At 40.5% G+C, this 20,445-nt stretch overlaps 2 protein-coding genes across 5 annotated transcripts in view; one reads left to right on the forward strand and one right to left on the reverse strand.

Annotated features, from left to right (window-relative positions):
- The window catches only part of NFE2L3 (NFE2 like bZIP transcription factor 3), a 19,700-nt gene extending 11,343 nt beyond the window's left edge, over window positions 1-8,357 (forward strand). For both annotated transcript variants that reach the window (XM_053410009.1, XM_053410010.1), the window contains one exon: window positions 569-8,357. In XM_053410009.1, the coding sequence (XP_053265984.1) occupies window positions 590-1,717 (1,128 nt within the window). In that variant the 5' untranslated portion in view covers window positions 569-589 and the 3' untranslated portion in view covers window positions 1,718-8,357. The remainder of the gene's footprint in view (window positions 1-568) is intronic.
- Window positions 4,794-20,398, reverse strand: HNRNPA2B1 (heterogeneous nuclear ribonucleoprotein A2/B1). Of its 3 annotated transcripts, XR_008332931.1 has the most exons (12): window positions 20,138-20,398; window positions 13,451-13,561; window positions 11,503-11,649; window positions 10,403-10,613; window positions 9,698-9,799; window positions 9,534-9,614; window positions 9,266-9,328; window positions 8,461-8,580; window positions 7,947-8,069; window positions 7,118-7,200; window positions 5,687-5,791; window positions 4,794-5,083 (listed from the first exon to the last, which is right to left on the reverse strand). XR_008332931.1 is itself a non-coding variant. In XM_053410011.1 (11 exons), the coding sequence occupies exons 1-10, from the start codon at window positions 20,174-20,176 to the stop codon at window positions 7,139-7,141; spliced, it is 1,059 nt and encodes a 352-aa protein (XP_053265986.1). In that variant the 5' UTR covers window positions 20,177-20,397; the 3' UTR covers window positions 6,479-6,959; window positions 7,118-7,138. The 3 variants fall into 3 exon arrangements, 2 of the variants coding, with proteins under 2 accessions (XP_053265986.1, XP_053265987.1); XM_053410011.1 differs by lacking the exons at window positions 4,794-5,083; window positions 5,687-5,791 and adding an exon at window positions 6,479-6,959 and having other exon boundaries at window positions 20,138-20,397; XM_053410012.1 differs by lacking the exons at window positions 4,794-5,083; window positions 5,687-5,791 and adding an exon at window positions 6,479-6,959 and having other exon boundaries at window positions 20,147-20,396.
- Between the last annotated feature and the right edge of the window lie 47 nt (window positions 20,399-20,445).

A 20,445-nucleotide genomic window follows, 5' to 3' on the forward strand; every position in this document is an offset into this window, starting at 1 on the left:
GCATTCTCAGCACCACACTCTAGCCAGGATGATGGGCCCAATGTTCAAGATGTTAGTTTTGAACCTTTTCAAGCTCTTCTTGCATGCCTCAGTATATCTTTCCCTACATTACCTCCACCCCAATGTCTGTTGGATAAGCTCATAAGAATTCTGCCTTTAAAAATGGAGAAGACAAGGTGTGGGCTGTGAAACTCGTTCCTCTATGTTGCAATTTTTAGGAAAACAATTCAAGCTGCTCCTGTTTCAGCAGAGGTGGGTAGTGGTGGTTTTCCAATTTGTATTGCAGTAGATAGCAGACAGGCTGCTGCATCTTACTGGGTTCTTTTTGATGTTTTCCTCAGTACTCTTTCAGGCTGCCATTTTTAGTGATCACACTCTTTCTGTAACAGCTGGTATTTGCAGAAAGCATTCTCTGTGTTTAAAGTATTGTGGGGGAGGGGGAAATAACACATTTTAAATTATACAAAGGGCTGCTGTTGAACTGGCTAGAAACTATTTAACCATAGGGAGAGTTGCAAGGTTTCAAAATAACATAGAAAACATATTTTCATTTTGCTCCTTCTTTTAGGAACACTGGTTGGGAAATACTATGCCTGTTATCAACAGCAGAGGTATGAACCTGTCAAACTTCCACAATACAGTTAATTTGACTCAGGCTATTAGCCGTGATGTTAGTCTTCATGATGCTACAATGATGAAATCAGACCACAATACTATAGTAAATGCAGAGAAAAGGAATTTGGAGATATTGGAGACTCTGTCATTAACCGATTCTCACACGTCGCTAATGAATGGTGTCAACATGCTTGGGGTTTTTGCATCTGATAATTGTACGAATCTAACAAACCAGGATTTGTTCTTGAGCTTGGATGGACATGGATTTGAAGCTTCCTGTTTCTTTGAAGAACGGGATTCTGATTCTGGACTGTCTTTGGATTTAAATCATAGCAATTCATCCCTTGTTTTTACCTGTGACAGTGATGCTGAATCTGCCACCTATGATGATTTAGCTGTAGGAGGCTGCTGCGTAGAATACAGCAAATGTTACCACACAGATTATCAAAGCAATTATGATCTCAGTGCAGAATTGTTTGTAGATGTGTTGCATGATCACACGTACAGCCAAATCCCACAACAGCTGGCACCCTGTGCGCCAGAAGACTATGACTTCATGTGGCCAGAGAAATCCAATAAAGCCAGAAGTAGAAATGGAGATAACACAGGAAAAAACCAAAGCCGTGATGAATACCGCGCAGAAGCCCTGAGAATTCCATTCTCTGTAAATGATATTGTGACTCTGCCTGTTGATTCCTTCAATAGCATGTTATCAAAATACTACTTGACAGATAACCAGCTATCACTCATACGTGACATAAGGCGGAGAGGGAAAAACAAAGTCGCTGCTCAAAACTGCCGCAAACGTAAACTAGATGCAATTATGAACCTGGAAGATCAGGTGTGTCACCTTCAAGCACAAAAGGAAAAGCTCAAGAAGGAAAAAGCCCAGTGCAATAGATCAATTAGCAATATAAAACAAAAACTAAATGATCTTTATTGGGACATTTTGAGTAGATTAAGAGATGACCAAGGAAGACCTGTTAACCCAAGCCAATACTCTCTACAGTGTTGTAAAAACGGCAGTGTTTTGGTTGTACCTGGAAAAGCCATCAAACTGGAACTGAAACAAAATAATCCAACCAAAAAAATGGCTAGATAGAAAATATTTCTCTTTAGCTACTGAAATGGAAAGGGATGTTTCTTAATTATTCTTAAATACTGTGACATTCACAGTTAGTTTACACAGGGAAAAATAAAGTTTGTTAAGGATCTACTTTGATTATCCACATTATCAAAATATTTTTAAGACTTGTATACAAAAAAACCAAATAAATAAAAAGTGTGTACTATAAACGAAATGTCCAAGCTCTAGGTCTGTGAACACAGGCCTAATAGAATCAGTTCTTAACTGAAGATTTCTCTTCATCTGAATAAATTATTAGTTAAACCATATTGCATAATTTATTCAGCTTTGCTAATAATGGGGGGAGGCAGAGTTCTTGCAACTTAAAACTTCATTCTTTCATAGCCAGAACCAGGCAGCAGTTTAAATGCTGAAAAGGGAATTGTTCTCTTTTATTTATTTTTATTCCTAAACTTATCTACCGCTTGATTACTCACAATCCGAAGTGGTGTACATAAAAAAATCCACAAGCAATAAAATTACCATAAGACCAAAACACTTCCTAAAAATGCCTGTTAGAACAAGGAAGTCTGAAGAACGTGCCTGACGTTTCTCAAGGAAGATGCCAGCCTAATCTGTTGCTATTTCCGCACGCTTGTGCCCGCTTCACAAAATACAACTTCCAGTAGTTACAAGCCATGCATCCAAACCACCAGCAAAGACTCTCCCAAAGAACTCAGTGATTGGGCTGGGTTATAATGGATCCGATAGTGTTTAAGAGATCCTACAACTATGTTGTTAAGGGCCTTGTAAATTGTCAGAGCTGTGAGCTTGGTCTGGAAACATTGGCAGCAATTTCAGTGGCCACTGATATCAATAGCTGCTGACAGACCGAGATGGAGCAGAGCTATCCATTCCCACAAACCTACTTTTGATACAGATCTTCCCTCAGGGCGATCAAGGCCGATTCAGTTCCACAACCATTGCTGCCCACATCAAGGCACGTAAATGTAAATCAGTCCCATAAAATATGTGAAGGTGTTGCATTGTACACACAAACTTCTACACCTTTGGCACTACGGAGCAGTGATGTTACCTTTGAAGTGCTGGACAAACTGCTTAGTGTTCAGAGAACCACCCACCACTTCTGGTAGCTAGTCTCTAGATCACCTGCAGTAACAACTCAAGGACACAATGTTGGCTGTGAAGTAGTTCTTTGCAGTCTTCACTGCCACTTGGTAGACAAAACTTTGTGACCTTACAAGTGTTTGATCAGCTTTGAAGTGTTTTCCATCACCTGTGCTCCAGTTGTGTCCCAGCCTTTCATTGCCTGCAGCTCCTCAGCGAACCGAGGAGCAGTGCAGACCCTGTGAATGAATACCCCCATTACACAATGAGACCAGGGTCTCAAGAGGATCAGTGCCTCGATCCACTGGAAAATCCCCAGAGCAGTCAGGAACCTATTTTGTTCCCTTAGTCTCCACAGATGCACCATCCAAATGGGTTCCCCACATTTGCAATACTGAGGTTGCTGCCAAAAGTCCAAATTTCACCAGAAAGTAATCTGACCTTGACAGGGGGGCTATGGACCACACTTGTATACAATCCTTCTACCCGCTACGTGCAAATACTAAATCATGGGTAAGTCCTGTGAATAACACATTCCCCCCCCCCCCCGTTGACACCTTGTCAAACAGGTTTTTGAAACTCTGTACTAACCTGCTAATCTGGTTTGGTAAGGTAGTTATTTGAATGTATGCATCATGATGGTGTCTTGTCAGTCCAAGCCTATCTTTGCATAAAGTCTTAACCATTTATTTAGGTTCGTGTGTTACTGCCTGCACCATCCTATTAATTTTTACTCAGAAATCTGTGTTGAAAAGGGTTTATGCTCAGGAAAGTATATTTGGGATTGCTGTCTTGATTTGTGTCTAGTACCAAATGTTATACTTGCAGTGTTCTGGAAAACAAATGCAGCCCTATCAATGCATAGAAATGGAAAGTAATCAATTGGATTTGCTTTCCTGCAATTTTACAAGCAAAACAGCAAATTAATTGCCACATGAAATGTAAAATGACCACTTAATTGAACGCATTGAAATGCAGGTAGAGCTTGTACTTTATAGAATTTTGAATGGACCCTGTTAGCATTTGAATGGTCTAAATTATAAACTTTAAATTTATAACTTATTTAAATCAATATTTTATATTTTTACCTTTGTACAGTAGTATAAAGTGTTTCTGTTTGCTTATTGTTGTCATTATTAGTGATTTCAGATACTGTTACAATTACTTTATTTTGGAGGAACATGCCAATGAGCTTCTGCAATATAACCAGCCATGCATTACACAGTACACCTGGTAGCAGAGTCCTGGAATAGAAACTTTTCACTCTACAAGTGCTGCGTTAAATTCAGCTCCCTATTTACAATCAACAAGCATGTATGCTTCAAAATAATGAGTGTAACAAATAGTAGAGTAGGTTAACTCTTCCAACACCATGTTCATGCAAAGTTTCTTAAATTTAACACACCTTAAGTACACTTTGATTTGGTTTTTGAAGAGGGCCAGAGTATTGCCCTTAACCACAAAAATAAGACATGCCCTTTTGAATAAATCCTAGCTCAGATATGCAGGAATATTCAGAGAGAGATCATATGTAGCTTTAAAGAAAACCACGGGCTTTACTGCAAGATATAGTGTTAAAAACAAGATTCACAGAGGCAATGTCTTTTTAATGATTTTTTCCAACATTGTGTCAGTGCTTAAGAACTATCTAAAACGACATTCAAATGACATTCTAGTTGTTTGAAGGTGTTTCTGTGCAAGGTTCAATAGATCCATGAGCATGTTTAGGTCACACTGGGGAATGGGGTGCAGAAAAGGGGTTGACCCGCTTAACCAAATACTTCTGCAGATATTGATATTGTACCCACAGCATATTGATACCTCCCTCTTACTTGGACACCCAAATAGGATCTAGCCAACGAGATACCATAAAATATGCTGTGTGTTCCCTCAAAGAGTTCCTATCTTCTAGATTGAAGTGTCATGCAGTAGTAGGGTTTATATTTTAACTGTATGAAATGTTAAAATGTTATCAGACTAGAAATATTTTTGTATAAAAGTTTATTATCACTTATAAAAATATGACACAGTATTTGCTATCTTAAAACATTAATTTTGATTTCCTATTCAGGCTGAATTCTAAGAACAGGTGCTACTATAGTTTTATATATTTTAAAAAGCATTACAATAGGCTGCACTAATATTAATTTAACCTAAAAAGGTTTTATAAAACCAGCAAAACCATCTATTTTGTGATGAGCATAGAAAAATCTTATTTCTTGAAGTTTCTGTGGTTGACCACTTCTTCATTAGTTACCTGCAGCTGGCACCTTCCTGCCAAAGAAAAAGAAAGTATCTGAAGAAGTTTATCATGTATGCTTCTTTGTATCACCTACAGGAAAACTTCAGCAAATGGCTATAATCCAGATGAGTCAAGACCTTTTAGTGTATAGATTGTACCAGAGACAAACTTTAAAAGACAAATATTTGCCCTGAAAAAGCTGTGGCTGGTATGCCTATGACTACAACGGAAGAATTAAACAACATGCTACTCTTTAAATTGCAGCAACAATACATAGCAAACAATGGCAAAGGAACCTGACATTTAACACATCTTCAACAAATATGCAACAAAAACAAATTAGCATCCTAGCCAATTCATTTAGCAAGTCATAAAAATTCCACCTCGTGTATTATTTTCTTGTATACAACTATCATGCGAGAATGGGTGCTATAAACCAGTGAGTAAAATTATTCCTACATTTTAAGTTCTACAATAAGTATCTTCAGACAACACAGTAGACAATTTTCATAACAGTAAGATTTCAGCTGCCCTGAATACCTAAGAGTTCACCATTTTCCTTTAGAGTGTTTATTTTTTAAAAAATTGAAGGATAAAAACATGAAATTGTACCATGTAAGTGAGCTGCAACATACCATTTTAACTAACCATAGCAGGGATGGGACCCTTGCAAAGTTTTAATGGACACTTGGCTGGTTCATTTGCTCAGCAGGTCTATTGCTTGTCCATGGTGCATAAAGCTAGATTCCAGCAGGGGGAAAGATAGGTTAAGCAGCTGAAGTTAAAATAAATGAAAATATAATAGCAAAAACAAAAACCCACATCCCAAGAAACGAACAAAAACAGTAATCTTAAATTTTTCAACCACAATTGTTAACTTGGTTCATTGCTATGTTAAACTAGATAATATACCACTATACTGAAACAGTACACTGTCATATAGTATTAGTTTCTTGTTTTTGGAATATTAAGAAAGGAAAAGTAAATAAGATCTTACCTAAAGAAGTTTAACTGAAGCTTAGAACTATTTTGCTCTACACCCTCAGCTCTCGTTGGCATCCTTATAAAACTACTGTAGTTAAAGCTCTGCAGAAGTACAGCACAGCTTTTTAAGACTGGCTGAACTTAGTGCCGTTCTCAAGAGTTCTCTTGCACTAGACCTGTGTCCCTGGAAGAGTACCTCGCTGGGGATATTTCCTTTCCTTGCCATTGAAGAAGCAGCATCTAAAAGATCTAAAAAGGTGTTTCTCCTTGCAGAGATATCCCTTAAGTTATCTAGGTATTTTAAACCTGGTGATTTACAGAAAACATTATCTGACCACATTTACATGTACAACAATGACTTTGTAGTATTTGTGGGACCTTCTACTACCCACTCCTTGCCTTAATTTACAACGTATTTTAAATAAATCTAAGATTACACAACATTTCCTTTAGAATTATTTTATTAAATCATAAATGTACAACAGCTTCTTAACTCTACACACGCACTTAAATTTTTAAAAGGAAAACGTTATGTCTTATTACACCATGATCCTGGCTAATAGCTTTTCAAAACTTTGAGAAAATTCTTTAAAAAAGGTTTCACATGTCACCTGAAACTTACAAATTTAACATTATCAAAGGAATGCTTCTACACTCTTACAAAGACCACTAGAAAGAAACAACAATTAAAAAGCTAAGAAACTGTCTCAAAGGCATTTTTACAATCCTTCCTCCACAGTAAGGTATGTTATTAAATAATCCAATCCATTCACAAAATGGCTCTCTGCATCTGCTCTGGTGTCTTCTGCCATATCACTGCATATTTATGCATGACTGAGATAAGTTTCCTTAACAATGTTATTCGAAAACCTGAAGCTGTTCTTTTACCTCTGGGCTCATCCTCTCCTATTTATACAGTGAAGCCTGTTTCAACAGAAGTAAAGAGTAAAAAAATAGGTTATGAAGTTATCCATCTACCCAATTTCTTTTTTAAAGGAAAGATAATATCCTAAAAAGCTTTTACCCCTGCAGCTAAAGTCAAGAAACACTGCAATTGTAGCATTTTAAAAATGTACACTCACCCATGAAAAGCTTACAGAAGATCAGTAACGGCTCCGCCCTCCATATCCCCCACTTCCTCCACTTCCTCCAGGACCATAGTTTCCTGTATTGTTAAAATGGAAAGCATAATTAACAGATGAACAGCCATTCTCAAGCTTCATCAAAATCTTACTTTTAAATTGCAATCACCCAAATTGCTCAATTCTACAACAGCCAATTAGTGCTCTCAACATCTTTCAATCAAAACTAACATCAAAGTAGATCACCAGATCTAACTAAATCTACAAACATTCCTGCCTTAGAACTGTGTCAACAGGGGGAGGTGGTAGCTGCCCTTTTCAAGGAGACACAGATCGATCTGTACAACATGTATGCCAGGCTTTCACAACCTGACCAACTCCCACTTGTTTTGGAGTACAAGTCCCAGTAGCCCAGGCCAGTATGGCTAATTAAAGGGGATGGGGGAAGTTGTAGTTTAAAGACTGATGTATGCGAATGGCAAAAGAGATTCCTCAGAATTATGCTACAATTTGGAATGACCACAACTAGGCCTCCAGAAAGGGTTGTGCAGGTACGAATAGGTTTGATTCTTAATTGCTGGGTCACCGGGGGCAGTCCACTTCAATTGCAAGTTACCTCTTGACTTTCTATGTATATACAGCTTTCACGCCTATTGGGAAAAATAAAGCACTACAATGGGAGTGGGTTGCAGGGTGCAAACCCTCCCACTATCACTCACCGGTGTGCTATTAGGAAAAGATAGCAATGACCCTCTTCCTCTCCTAAAGGCAAATCCAGGATTTGTGGGAAGGGGGGGTAGATACTTTTCTATTTCACTTTTCGTATTACCTCCACCATATGGTCCTCCCATGTTCCTGCTTCCACCAAAATTTCCACTCTTCATTGGACCATAGTTTGAGGGCTGTTGGTTGTAGTTTCCAAAATCATTGTAATTTCCTCCTCCATAATTGCCTGAATCAATAAAAAGTTTATGCTGATTAATCAAAATGCTAGCTTTGAATATAGAATATCACAAAAAACATGCCTTCGACTTATATAGAACGCTGTTGGCCATCACATGGACTGCAATGTTTTTTTAATACTCTACTATCAGCCTTTAGATCAGCCGTGATAAACACATTTTTAGACCTTGTAGTTATCAAACTTCAGAACACCTTTAGTGTTCCAGTTTCAAGAGCAATGTATTTTTATCTTGCCTTTCAGGAAATTATTATCCCCCACAGCACCCCAAATAATTTTTTAATAAAAAGACATACTCTGCCACCACAAATACTTTTGAATTCCTACCACAATAGAGAGGACTAAAGCTAAGGCCCAGTGTTCTAATTCCTTTCAACATTACCTCCTCCGTAGTTGTCATAGCCACCTCCATAGCCCCCACCCTGGTTGCCATATCCAGGTCCTCCACCACCATATCCTCCTCTTCCTCCGCCATAACCAGGACTGCCTCCAAAATTGCCACCTATTGTAAAACAAGTCTCAGTAAACATACAGAAAAACATGCAGCTTATATCAGAGTTGAACTTTTATTTCATATAGAGTATTATGACCACAACCATATCCTTTTAAAGAAATAATTATGCATGTAGCAGAGTTTGAACTTTTCTTGGAAACACACTTTTATACCACACGATTTTCCTCTATAAAGCCATGTGTCACATAGTGTGGGGGCTGCTACTTGACAAAAACCTAATCAATAGAAACATCAATATATGCTATCCTGCAAGCCACTTGATACAATTATACTCACGTAATTGCACTTTGCAATAATTATGCGCATGTCTTGAAATCAAACCATAAAGCCACATCTGGTGCTTACAAAGGCACATGGCTTTGCAAGTGCTGATAATCAACAATGCTTGCCAAGGTGCAATACACACATGTATGTGGAAGCCTCGCGGGCCTTATTAGGTCTGGAGGCCAGAGGTCCTCCATCACTGATTTGGAGGAATGATTTGGTTCCAAAAGAAAACTATTACAGCATATTTATATGGTTGACAATGGATTACGGGCATATGATAGCAATTACATCGATTTTGAGTACTTTTAGACCCGACTGGACCATAAAGAAAATTTAATTGCTTATACCATTTCCACTAGAGCACACATCCATACTATGTCTTCCTAAGCAAATTAAAGAGACTAACCTCCTGGTCCCCCGCCATATCCATTATATCCATCACCAAATCCACGACCGCCTCCATAGCCATCTGTTAAAAATAAAGTTTTTCCTATTAGTTTACCTAGTGCAAAAAATGAAAACATTAATGGTTGCTGGTCATATCATATTCACATAAGGAAAAGGAAGACCACCGTAACAGTGTTCTTATTTTTATGGAACCCCAGGTCATAAAAACTTTAACAGATTAGTCTACGTGGGCTTATTTAGTGCTTTGCAAAGATCAACTGACTTACCAGATCCACCTCTGAAGTTACTTCCAGGTCCAGGTCCAAAGTTTCCACCACCTCCACGCGAGTCTCCGAAGCCAAAGTTACCTGAAAGTGTTCATCAGCTTCAGTTAACTACAATACTATTTCCAAAATATTTAATGTAAATATGATGCAATTTGCAAACATACCTCCTCGTCCACTCCTTGAGCTCTGAACCTCTTGCATTTCTTGTCTGGATAAAGCTTTTCTTACTTCTGCATTATGACCATTGATAGTATGGTATTTCTGCACTGTGTTCACAAAAGATGGGGGGGGGAGAGAGAATCAACAAATGATACAACCTTCAATCTAATCCCTCACAGCAGTTTCTGTTCAAAATTAGAGAAAACATTAATGAAGACTGCAACACTGGTGAAATTCAATTTTATACACTGACTTTCTACACTAGTACAAAATGTAAACCTCAACATGCATCCTTTTCCTGCTAGAGGCAGGAGAGCCCAGTTCTATTTTGTTGTTCAGCAGGCAGTGAATACCTTCAGCAAGAAAGGTGTGCATGGTCCCCAGGACACCTTCCTGCAGGAAAGTGGAAGATGTTCTTGCCACTGCTCAACAGAAGAGATCCAAATACCTCTGCCATATCACAATCTGGCAAGCAACACTGATTACTTGGCTACCAAGGCTGGCTTAAAATAGTGGCAACCATTTTCTTGCACAGTATAAACTTGGTATGCAATTTACATACATGCATGTAAGAAGAAATGGCAGCCTGCAGTGGTTACACTACATCCTGAAATGACTTGCTTGCTGATACAGTGATATATAGACCAGGCCCAAACATGGGTACATAAAATATGTAACAGTGACAAAGATTGTTAATAGTATTTACTTACATACAATTTTATCCACTGGATCATGGTCATCAAAAGTTACAAATCCAAAGCCCCTCTTTTTACCAGATTGTCTGTCTGTAATTATTTCAATTGTGTCAATTTTTCCATATTCCGAGAAGTAGTCTCTAAGGTGATGTTCCTCAGTATCTTCTTTAATTCCACCAACAAACAATTTTTTCACAGTTACATGAGCTCCAGGTTTTCCAGATTCCTTGAAAAATAAGTTTAGCAAAACTGCCTAGTTAATTGTTGGTCAAACAAAAAACAAAACCCTGAATTTCTAGTTGCTGGTGTTAATGAATAACTAAAAATGTGAAAACTGTCCATTTCCATTTCTGCTGCATTAAATAAACATCAGAAAATTTTAATAATAGTGTAGGAAACTGACACATTAAGCAGTATTTATTTCAGGAACGTTTCAGCAGTTGTCTTTTTCTGTTATCGCTATGACCTATAATTTTGGCAAAGTGTAACATTCATAAACACTATAAGAATGCTCAGATCACTTCACGCACATTAGCATGTTGCAATGCTGAGAACAATCCTGTAAAATTGTTTATTATCCCATATTGGGGTTTGAGTGGCTTGAGTTCACAGCAGAGGCAAGACTTGAACTAGGAGTTTCCCCATTTGTAACAGTTTGAGGCAATATGCCATGCCCACAGTCAGTTTCTACCATCAAATATATTAACTTTAGATCCCTGGCTTTTGTTGTACGATCACAGAATTGAAAGGAACTCTGAGGATAATCTAGTCCAGGTCACTGCAGCGCAGGAATATGCAGCTGCCCCATCCAGAGATCAAACATGCAAACCTTGGCATTATGAACACCATGCTGTAACCAACTGAGCTTTTTCCTCAGCTGCATGCTGCCAAAATTCAATGAACTGCTTGAGACCTGCCACAGAAAAGTCACTGCATGAAATCCATACCTCAGCACAGGTTAAGGAAGTATTGCTAAATGGGTCTACCCCATTGAGCATGTATGTCCTCCAAATTGCAGTATTTTACACCCAGCAGCAAAAACATTTTCTGAATAATATAAACTTGTCTGCTTTAAGAGATAAAAAATCTCAAATTTAAAACAGAACAAAACTTACCTCCCTGGCTACAGCTCTTTTCGGCTCAACTACTCTTCCATCAATGGAATGAGGTCTGGCAGCCATTGCTGCATCAACTTCAGCCATGGAAGAAAATGTTACAAAACCAAATCCTCGTGAGCGTTTGCTTGCAGGGTCTCTCATAACCTACAAGATGAAGGTTGTGCATTTCAACTATTAAGTTCTAAATTACTAGACAATTATTGCCACAAACATTTTGCTATCACCAATAATTCTATTTAGCAACTACTTTTCTAAGCAGCTGCTAAGAAAAAATACAATTGTACCCTAAAGAATGTAGTTTGAGAATTGAAGTCTGAACAAATGACAGAGGGAAAGAGTTTGGAAACTATGAAAGGCTGTCAGCGTATAGTACTGCTACTAACAGGGATTGCTAATCTGTAGCTCTCCAGATTACTCTCTTCAACTCCAGCTAGTATGGTCAATGGTCAGGGATAATGCAAATCGTAGTTTAACAATATCTGGAAGGCCACAGGTTCCTCACCCCTTGACCAACAACATGGTGTGCTGCAAAAATAAAGTATTTGTCAAGATGACAAAGATGGCTGCTGTGGCTCAGAAAAACAACCAATAATACACACAACACCCACCTGAAATGGCAAAAATAATAAAGAGAAAACATTTCCTCTTCCAGAATACGTACTTTTTAAAAAAGTATTTTAAAATAAAATTAATGGCCAGCTGACATTGCTGGAAATCTTTGATCAAAGATAATAATATGAATTGTGGTAACATTCGTAAACAAGTGTAACATAGGTACAAAAAGAAACACTAACATACCCAATGGCACAATTTTATAGTTCTAATAGTTTTATAGTTCTAATTCTACAATTTTATAGTTTTAGAGTTCTAATTCTACGTGGACATGGGTTTATATTTATAAAATGTCTGCCATACTACATGGCAACCCATGAAAACTTTTAGAAAGTAGACAGCAACGTGGTACAGGGTGTAAAGTTCTAAGAAAATACAGTTAACATCTCAATGGGAACTCCAAAAATAGGTGTTTGCATCCCACCCCTATATTTCATGGAAGAGGAATTATAGGTTTCATAAAAAGTGATGATTGAATATTTCAATTTTCTGATTTTAAAAATCTATGCTAATCAATGGATAAATCAGGAAAGCTTACTGACATTAACCTGTCACTACCCGAAAATAAGGGACGCGGGTGGCGCTGTGGGTAAAAGCCTCAGCGCCTAGAGCTTGCCGATCGAAAGGTCGGCGGTTCGAATCCCCGCGGCGGGGTGCGCTCCCGTTGCTCAGTCCCAGCGCCTGCCAACCTAGCAGTTCGAAAGCACCTTCGAGTGCAAGTAGATAAATAGGGACCGCTTACTAGCGGGAAGGTAAACGGCGTTTCCGTGTGCGGCTCTGGCTCACCAGAGCAGCGATGTCACACTGGCCACGTGACCCGGAAGTGTCTCCGGACAGCGCTGGCCCCCGGCCTCTTGAGTGAGATGGGCGCACAACCCTAGAGTCTGTCAAGACTGGCCCGTACGGGCAGGGGTACCTTTACCTTTTACCTTACCCGAAAATAACATTTTCTATTTGTGTTATTAAGAGATTCTAGACTTAAAGCTACAAATAGTATACAAGCACCATTAGCTGCAAGGAAGAACTAAACTTCTTAATCTCAGAAAAGATGCAATTGTTCTCATGGGTGATCGATGCCTATTAACCATTGAAGAGTGTATCTCACATTCAGCACAAAGGAAACAGAAGTCTGCTCTTCTAGACAAATCTGCACACACTTATGGCTGCTAATGAACCAAACATGGTTTCATCCTGCATCCTGTCTTCCAGTGCATCTGGGTTCAAAGAGGACCAGACTAGCAACCAGAATATATTGCCTATTTTTTTCCAGATTAATTTTTCCCCATACCCAAAGCTATCTAAAAGCAAACAAAGATTAATGCACACAACTTACCACACAATCCGTTAACTTTCCCCATTGCTCATAGTAGTTTCTCAAACTTTCTTCTGTGGTTTCGAAGCTTAAGCCACCAATGAATAGTTTGCGGAACTGCTCTTTTTCCCTCTAATTCAAAGGAGAGAAAAAATATTAATATAGCATACAATTTCTTCCTAAACACATACTAGATTTTATATACCCAACAATAACTGAGACACTATCTTTTCTATTTGGGTCAAGCACTTCAGTTGGAAAAATATAAAAAATACATAATCTAGGTTCTATGTTTGCCAGGAAACAACTGAGAAAAGCCTTTTTGAACTTGATGCCTACCAAAGAAACCCAGGATTTAATACAAACTGGAAAATAGTCGTAGCTAATCTTTTTGATTCTTTACAGCAGGGGGAGGATGTTGAGCTGAGAATCGCGCAAGATTTTCCAGATATGTGAACCTACAGACCTCACAATTTAACATCCTGATAATATGGCTTCAAGCGCTGATCAGTATGTACTCTAAGACTCAGTGTGTGTTCCAAAGTAGAATTTCTATGTCATTTGTGGCAAATAAAAACCTCCTAACCTCTAACAATGTACAGTAGTACCTTGGTTCTCAAACGCCTTGGTACTCAAACAACTTGGAACCCAAACACTGCAAACTGGGAAGTGTTCCGGTTTGCGACCTTTTTTCAGAAGCCAAACGTGCTCCGTTTTGAGTGTTACACTGAGGTCTGTCTGTTTTTTGTATTTATTTTGCATTTTTGTTTTTGCAGTTCTTTTTGTTTTGTATTTGTAACTGTATGGAACCCAGTTCAGGTGCTGATTGATTGTGTGACTGCAGTATGTTGTTTATTGCTTTCATTTTATGGATCAATGGTCTCGTTAGATAGTAAAATTCATGTTAAATTGCTGTTTTAGGAGTTGTTTTTGAAAGTCTGGAATGGATTAATCCATTTTGCATTACTTTTTATGGGAAAGCACACCTTGGTTTTAGAACGGACTTCTGCAACGGATTAAGTTTGAGAACCAAGGTACCACTGTATTTTATTGTTCCCTACCAAAGAGCACTACATGAGGTCACCTTTCTGGCCAAACAAAGGTCTGACTCTCATCTCCATCACTCTCAGGCACTGGAATAAGTAATATTCAGGAGTGAGAAAATCTACTTCTAAAACTACAGCAGATTTAAATTACAGTATTGTGACCTAGGACACTGTACAGAAGACATAGCTAGAAAGGTTCAATGTCAAAACAGTCTAGAATACTTCACCCATTTCACAATGATGTAACCATTCATACTCCTGGTTTCTCTAAACTGCAATAAGAAACACTGCCAGTTTCTTCTCTACTCTTTTTCAAAGTCTGCAACATAGTTGCACACTACAAACTTCTACAGATGGTATTGTTTCTATGTATGCTATTTCAACAATTATTATGTGGATATTTAGTATAAGACAAGCTGTTAGTTCAGGGGTTCTTTCTATCCCTATGGCCCACTTGAGAGGGCAAAATGATGAAGGACAGGCAGTCACAAGATGGACCAAGCTTGTTTTTTCCAGCTCTGGAGGCTAGGACCTGAACCCAAAGCAATGGATTCAAGTTACAAAAAAGAAGATTCTGACTAAACATCAGGAAGAACTGAGAGCAAGAGTAGTTGATAATGGACTCACACAAGAGGTGGTGAACTCTTCTTCCCTAGATGTTTTTAAGCAGATGTTGATTGCTATCTGTCCTGTATGATTTAGTTGCAGGGGGTTGGACTAGATGACCCTTGTGGTTCCTTCCAACTCTACAATTCAGTGATTCTAAGAGGTTGCCATAATCAACTGGCAATTACTGACATCACTATTTACTTACATGTGATCCCTCTTGATAATTGCCATACTTTTTGACACAGTAATTTCCTTGTGGCATTGAGTTCCATAGTTCAGCTTTCCTCAAGTCAAAAACACTGGCTCTGGAGGTGACATGCCCTAGCACTCCCATTTTAGGCAGAATTCACTAATCTAGTCTCTAAAACAGAGCCACATTAGTTTGTATATCCTGGCCCCAAAAAAGATGCCTCTCAAAGTATTCATCTATCCATCAGTTTGTAGAGAATAAGTAAGTTTGCTATATACTTACTTCCTCCAATACTAGCTTCCTTCTCTAATCACCATGCTCTCTATTCCAAAATTAATAAATATTACCCCATTCTTCTTTCATTTCCAGGCCATTTTTACTCAATTCAGGGAGGTGATTAATGTCTTCTTGTGAAAGTGGGTGGTCCCTACCTGCTTGAAGGAAGCAGTGGTAAGACTGCTCCTTAATATGCCCTCCCTGGATTCAGAAAATCTAAGTAATTACTGGCCAGCTACAAATATCCCCTTCTTGGGCAAGGTTCTTGAGTTGGTGGTTGCAGACCAGATCCTGGCACTCTTGGAGGAAATTGATTTTCCAGATTCATGTCAATCAGCATTTAGGCCCACTTTCAGCCAAGAAATTACTTTTGTTGCCCTGTATGATCTCTGTTAGGATAGGAGATATGCATCCCTGTTAATTCGCCTTCACCTCTCAGTGTCTTTCAGTACCATCAACCATGGTATCCTTGAGTGAAAGTCCAGGATGGGGGTAACTCGCACCGATTTGCAGTGGTTCTGGTCGTACTTGGATGGTAATTTCTAAAAGGTTATGCTTGGGGAGAGCTCTTCAGCCCCATGGAGCCTTCAATGTGGGGTTCCTTGGGGTTCAATTTTATCCCCTATACTGTTTTATAAACATCTACAGCACATGAAACTGCTGAGTGGGGTCATCCAGAGCTTTGTAGTACATTGCCAGCAATATGCTGCTGGCGCAGCCTCAAGGACTGACTCTTGCCTAAGAACCAACCTAAGCCCTACAATAACATCTCAGGCCCTTCTTTGTGTGCCTCCTCCATGAGGTCATAGAATCATGCAACTATAGAGTTGGAAGGGATCCCAGGGGTAATCTCGTCCAATCTCCTGCAATGCAGGAAATTACAGCTAAACAATCTCTGACAGAGGACCACCGAACCATTCTTTGAAAACTTCCCATCTTTTGAAGGGTGGCAACACAAGAATAGACCATGGTTCCCCATTTGTGGTATTCTCTCCCCAATGAGGCTCGCCTGGTGCCTTCATTACATATCTTTAGGCACCAGGCAAAAACAATTCTATGTAACCAGGCATTTGGCTGATTGAACATTCCATGGCCTTTTAAATGTGTTTTGTATGAAGGTTATTTATTTGTTTTTATTCTTGTTTATGTAAATTGTGCTCTGGTTTTGTATTGTTATGCTGTGAACTGCCTATGATTGTCAGATGAAGGGCCATATACAAATTTCAAATAAACTTCCTCCACCTACATGGGTACATGCACACAGGGCAGCTGTCCAGTTCCTAATGCCAGTACAGTCATACCTCAGGATAAATATGCTTCAGGCTAAGTATTTTCGGGTTGTGCTCTGCAGCGACCCGGAAGTAACAGAGCATGTTCCTTCCGGGTTTTGCCGCTCGCGCATGCACACTGTCAAAATGACGTCACGCGCATGCGGCGAAACGCACCTGGTGCATCTAACCTTCTATTCAGGATGCGAATGGATCCCGTGGTACCACTGTATGTTATTCTGAGATAGAGTGAAGTGTTCTTCTAACCAAAAGCTTCTGGAGAGGCTTCCTAACTCATAACTTGGGAGGGGGGAGGCATGTTTAGAGGAGCCAAGAATGCACAGGAACATCCCAGAGGTGCTTTTTTTCCTCTCTCAATCCCAATACAACTGCCCATTTTGCCTCCTGCCTTCCAATTTTTCTCCTCCCCTCACACTTGGCCAGCCACATTGATATCTATTTATTCTTTCCTCCCTTCTACCTGCTGCCACTGTGCACATGGGGACCTGCTGTTGAGAAAAAGTGGATGTATGAGAAGGCACTGACCAGCTCCTTGAAAGGAGACTGAGGCCCATCAATAATCCATGTCCACAGCTTGATAAATATACTGTTGTTGTTTTTTGCCACCACTACCCAAATTTAGGGCACAGAAATGTGCATAAGAACACCATAGCCAAGAATAAGGATACAAGCAGAAGATTGCCTGTATATCAGTTTTCCAGAGCACAGTACTGTATTCTCCACACAGTATTCCTCAGCAGAAAACAGAATTTGAAATGAAGATTTTCAGATTGTATGTGAGGAAACAGTTTTATATGTATGTTTCTTCCTGAGAGCCCTGTTGAGCATAATCCATTTTAAAACAGCAACCATGTTTAATTCATACTAAAATAAATCATAATTATAGTGGAAAAGTTGCCATAAAATAAGGGATGATAATTTCAACAAATTTGCAGGCCAAATAACCTACTGACCAGAAAAACAGCATTATAGTCTGCCCCATATCTTTTTCACAAAATGTGGACCATTTTCAGTTCTCGGTGTGTTTCAAAGACCCCATAAGCAAGAAAATTTTTATTACTTTTAAGATAACTGTGTTTTTCATACTTTTAAAGCTTTACCACACTTTGGTTTTACAACATAATAGAAGTTGACAAAATATTCTAGACTGATCGGAAAATAAAGGAGTTAAGTTGCATCTACTATGCATTCCCCACATTTACTCCCCAAAAAGCATGTTTGTCGACTTGCTCTCAAGTCTAACAGGGTTGAGAAACAAGGGTTGTCCAAGCAGTTTGTGGGTCAGACCTAGAAAGGTCGCCATGGGGATTTAACATTACTACTGACTCAAACCAACAGCAGTCTGGAATTACTTTAATTAAGAAATGTAGCCCTGTACCTAATAACTGCAACTAATGCCACTGGATATTAGCAGGGAGTGTGCCCTACTGACCAACCCCTACCTTTTAAGATTCTACTACACTCCCGGAAATACTATTTAAAAAGTTCCCGAGGCAAACTAATGCTATTTGTTAAGTGCGATAAGGCCCCGCGCTTCGCTGCGTTTAAGCCTTCAAGCCCCAAAGGTTCAAGGAAGTAAGCGGCAACGTGTCTGCTGAGGCAAACTCTTTTGATTTATCGACTTTAACATAACGATCTGAAACACCTCATGAGGAAGGCAGATGCGAGTTTATAAGCCTTGCTCACCCTTCAAGAACTTAAGAATGCAATAGGGTTGGCTGCTCCTCCGCCTCTCCAGCGAGGATGGCTCCGCCATGTGACGGCTCCGAGAACTCGAGGTGCACAGCGGGCTGAGAGAAAATGGCGCCGAGCACCACCGGGAGGGGGCTCGTTCCCAGAAGGCCAAGAAAGGCTACAGCATTCCGCTCTGCTGCGCATGCGCGCTCCCCTCCCCCCATCAGATTAGGGAGGAGGGCGAGGGAACCCGCCTTTTGTCTTTACTCGCTCCTTCACTTCGTACGCTTTCGCTCCCTCCTTTCCGTACTATACATGTACATACGGCTCAGTCCTTTTCCAGTAGACTGGAAATGGAAAAAAACTACTGACCTCCATAATTCTCCCTAGTCCTATGTGGGGGGATCCCTAACTTGTCTTAACTACTTAGCCGCCACAGCCTCCCCCCGCCTCCTCAAGGGCTGCCGTCCCTTCCAGAACCTTCCACACTAACGTCTTCAGTAGCAGGCGACAAGCGCCGCCAACTGCGCCACCAAGTGTTTTCCAGTTAACGGACTCTGCGTCATCTCAAGTATCTACGCTACTGGCGTATTGTGCCGCAGTTAGTCCCCGCGCTAGTCAGCACCACTACACCGCAATCCCTTCCACGCAAACTGACTAACACCCGAGCTTTAGGTTTCTCCCGCTAACGTAACGGAGCTACGTGCTTTGCGTAACGCGGTTGGAGAATGCGACCCCGTCTTTCTGGTAATGGCGGACCTCATTCTTACGTGGTTAAAAATTAAAGCATCCTTGCCGCCCCAGGTGTTTTTTTTAAATACGCGAAACCACAAAATTGGCGCGACGTAACGGGGCAGAAAGTAATAACGAATCGAGCACTCTTCCACAGTGTACTGCTTTTTGCTTAAACCATCGTTAACCTGAGGTAACGCAAAGCCGTTTAACATGGCGAGAGATGTTTTTGAAAGGGACATCCAAAATGCGCATCGTCATCTCCAGCGAGGCCATCGACTGTTTCCGGCGACGTCCGGCTTTGGCCGAAGAGCGCCGAAGAGTACTCGAACCTCGAAAAAGCACCTTCGATAATTTCCGGAAAGAGCCGAAAGCAACAAAAGCCCACCCATTGCTGTAGTCCGGAAATTGCCGAAGATGCACGAAGACTAATAATCGCGCCAAAAAAAAAGGGGAGTATAATTAACCAAGGCCCCATCCACCCCGCTTTCTATATCAGCTTAACTAGCACTAACCTAGCGGCGCAAACGGTATGTAAGAGTGCGCTTTCTCCTCCCGCCCCCTCAAGCGCTTCCTTTGTCGCTTGGGGAAAATAAAAGCCCTGTCATTAATGGTATTCAAATTCAGTGCTGTATTATATAGGTCCTGGCAAAAATATCTTCCGTGAGCGAGCGGCTGACGACACCCGCCATTAGGCGCCTCCTGAGCCCCTTCAAAAAACAACCCACGGGACCAGATCTAGCCCCTTTTCCCAGCACCCGCCATTTACACCCCACCCCCGCTCTCTCTCTCTAGCGCCTTGGCTTTCCAGGAGGCTCGCCCGCCCGCCAACCCCATAAGGACACAATGAGTGTAAAAAGGTCGGCCATTACTGAGCCACGCCGTCCGTTACCTCACTCACCCAGTCGCTCTCCCGGTCTCCGCGAGGCATTTTCGGCCGGTTGAGGAAGCAAAGAAAAGCAAGAGAGGAGACGAAAAGGTCTTTTTTAAAAAATTAAAAATCGCTGCGGTCTTTTTTTCTGAGGCGAGCCCCCCTCAGCAGGCAGGCAGGCAAGCAGGCGCGGTGACGGCGGCGGCGGCAGCAGCAATGGAAGTGTGTGAAGCGGCTAACGACTGCGCGGGCGGCGGCGACGACGTCGACGGCGGCGCAGCAGCGAAGGGCGGGAACGAAAGAGGGCGGAGCCTCTGCTTCCTCGCGCA

This window comes from Podarcis raffonei, chromosome 12, assembly GCF_027172205.1.
Source record: "Podarcis raffonei isolate rPodRaf1 chromosome 12, rPodRaf1.pri, whole genome shotgun sequence".
NCBI classification, from domain to species: Eukaryota; Metazoa; Chordata; class Lepidosauria; order Squamata; family Lacertidae; genus Podarcis; species Podarcis raffonei.

What these genes read in the sequence shown, in the direction of transcription:
- HNRNPA2B1 (XM_053410011.1), bottom strand. Translation starts at nt 20,176, where the DNA reads ATGCCTCGCGGAGACCGGGAGAGCGACTGGGTGAGTGAG. An exon ending in CTATGACAACTACGGAGGAG is followed by an intron (nt 8,070 to 8,460) that starts GTAATGTTGAAA and finishes TTATTGATTCAG; the next exon opens with GCAATTATGGAGGAGGAAAT. An exon ending in GGGAGGACCATATGGTGGAG is followed by an intron (nt 7,201 to 7,946) that starts GTAATACGAAAA and finishes TTAACAATACAG; the next exon opens with GAAACTATGGTCCTGGAGGA.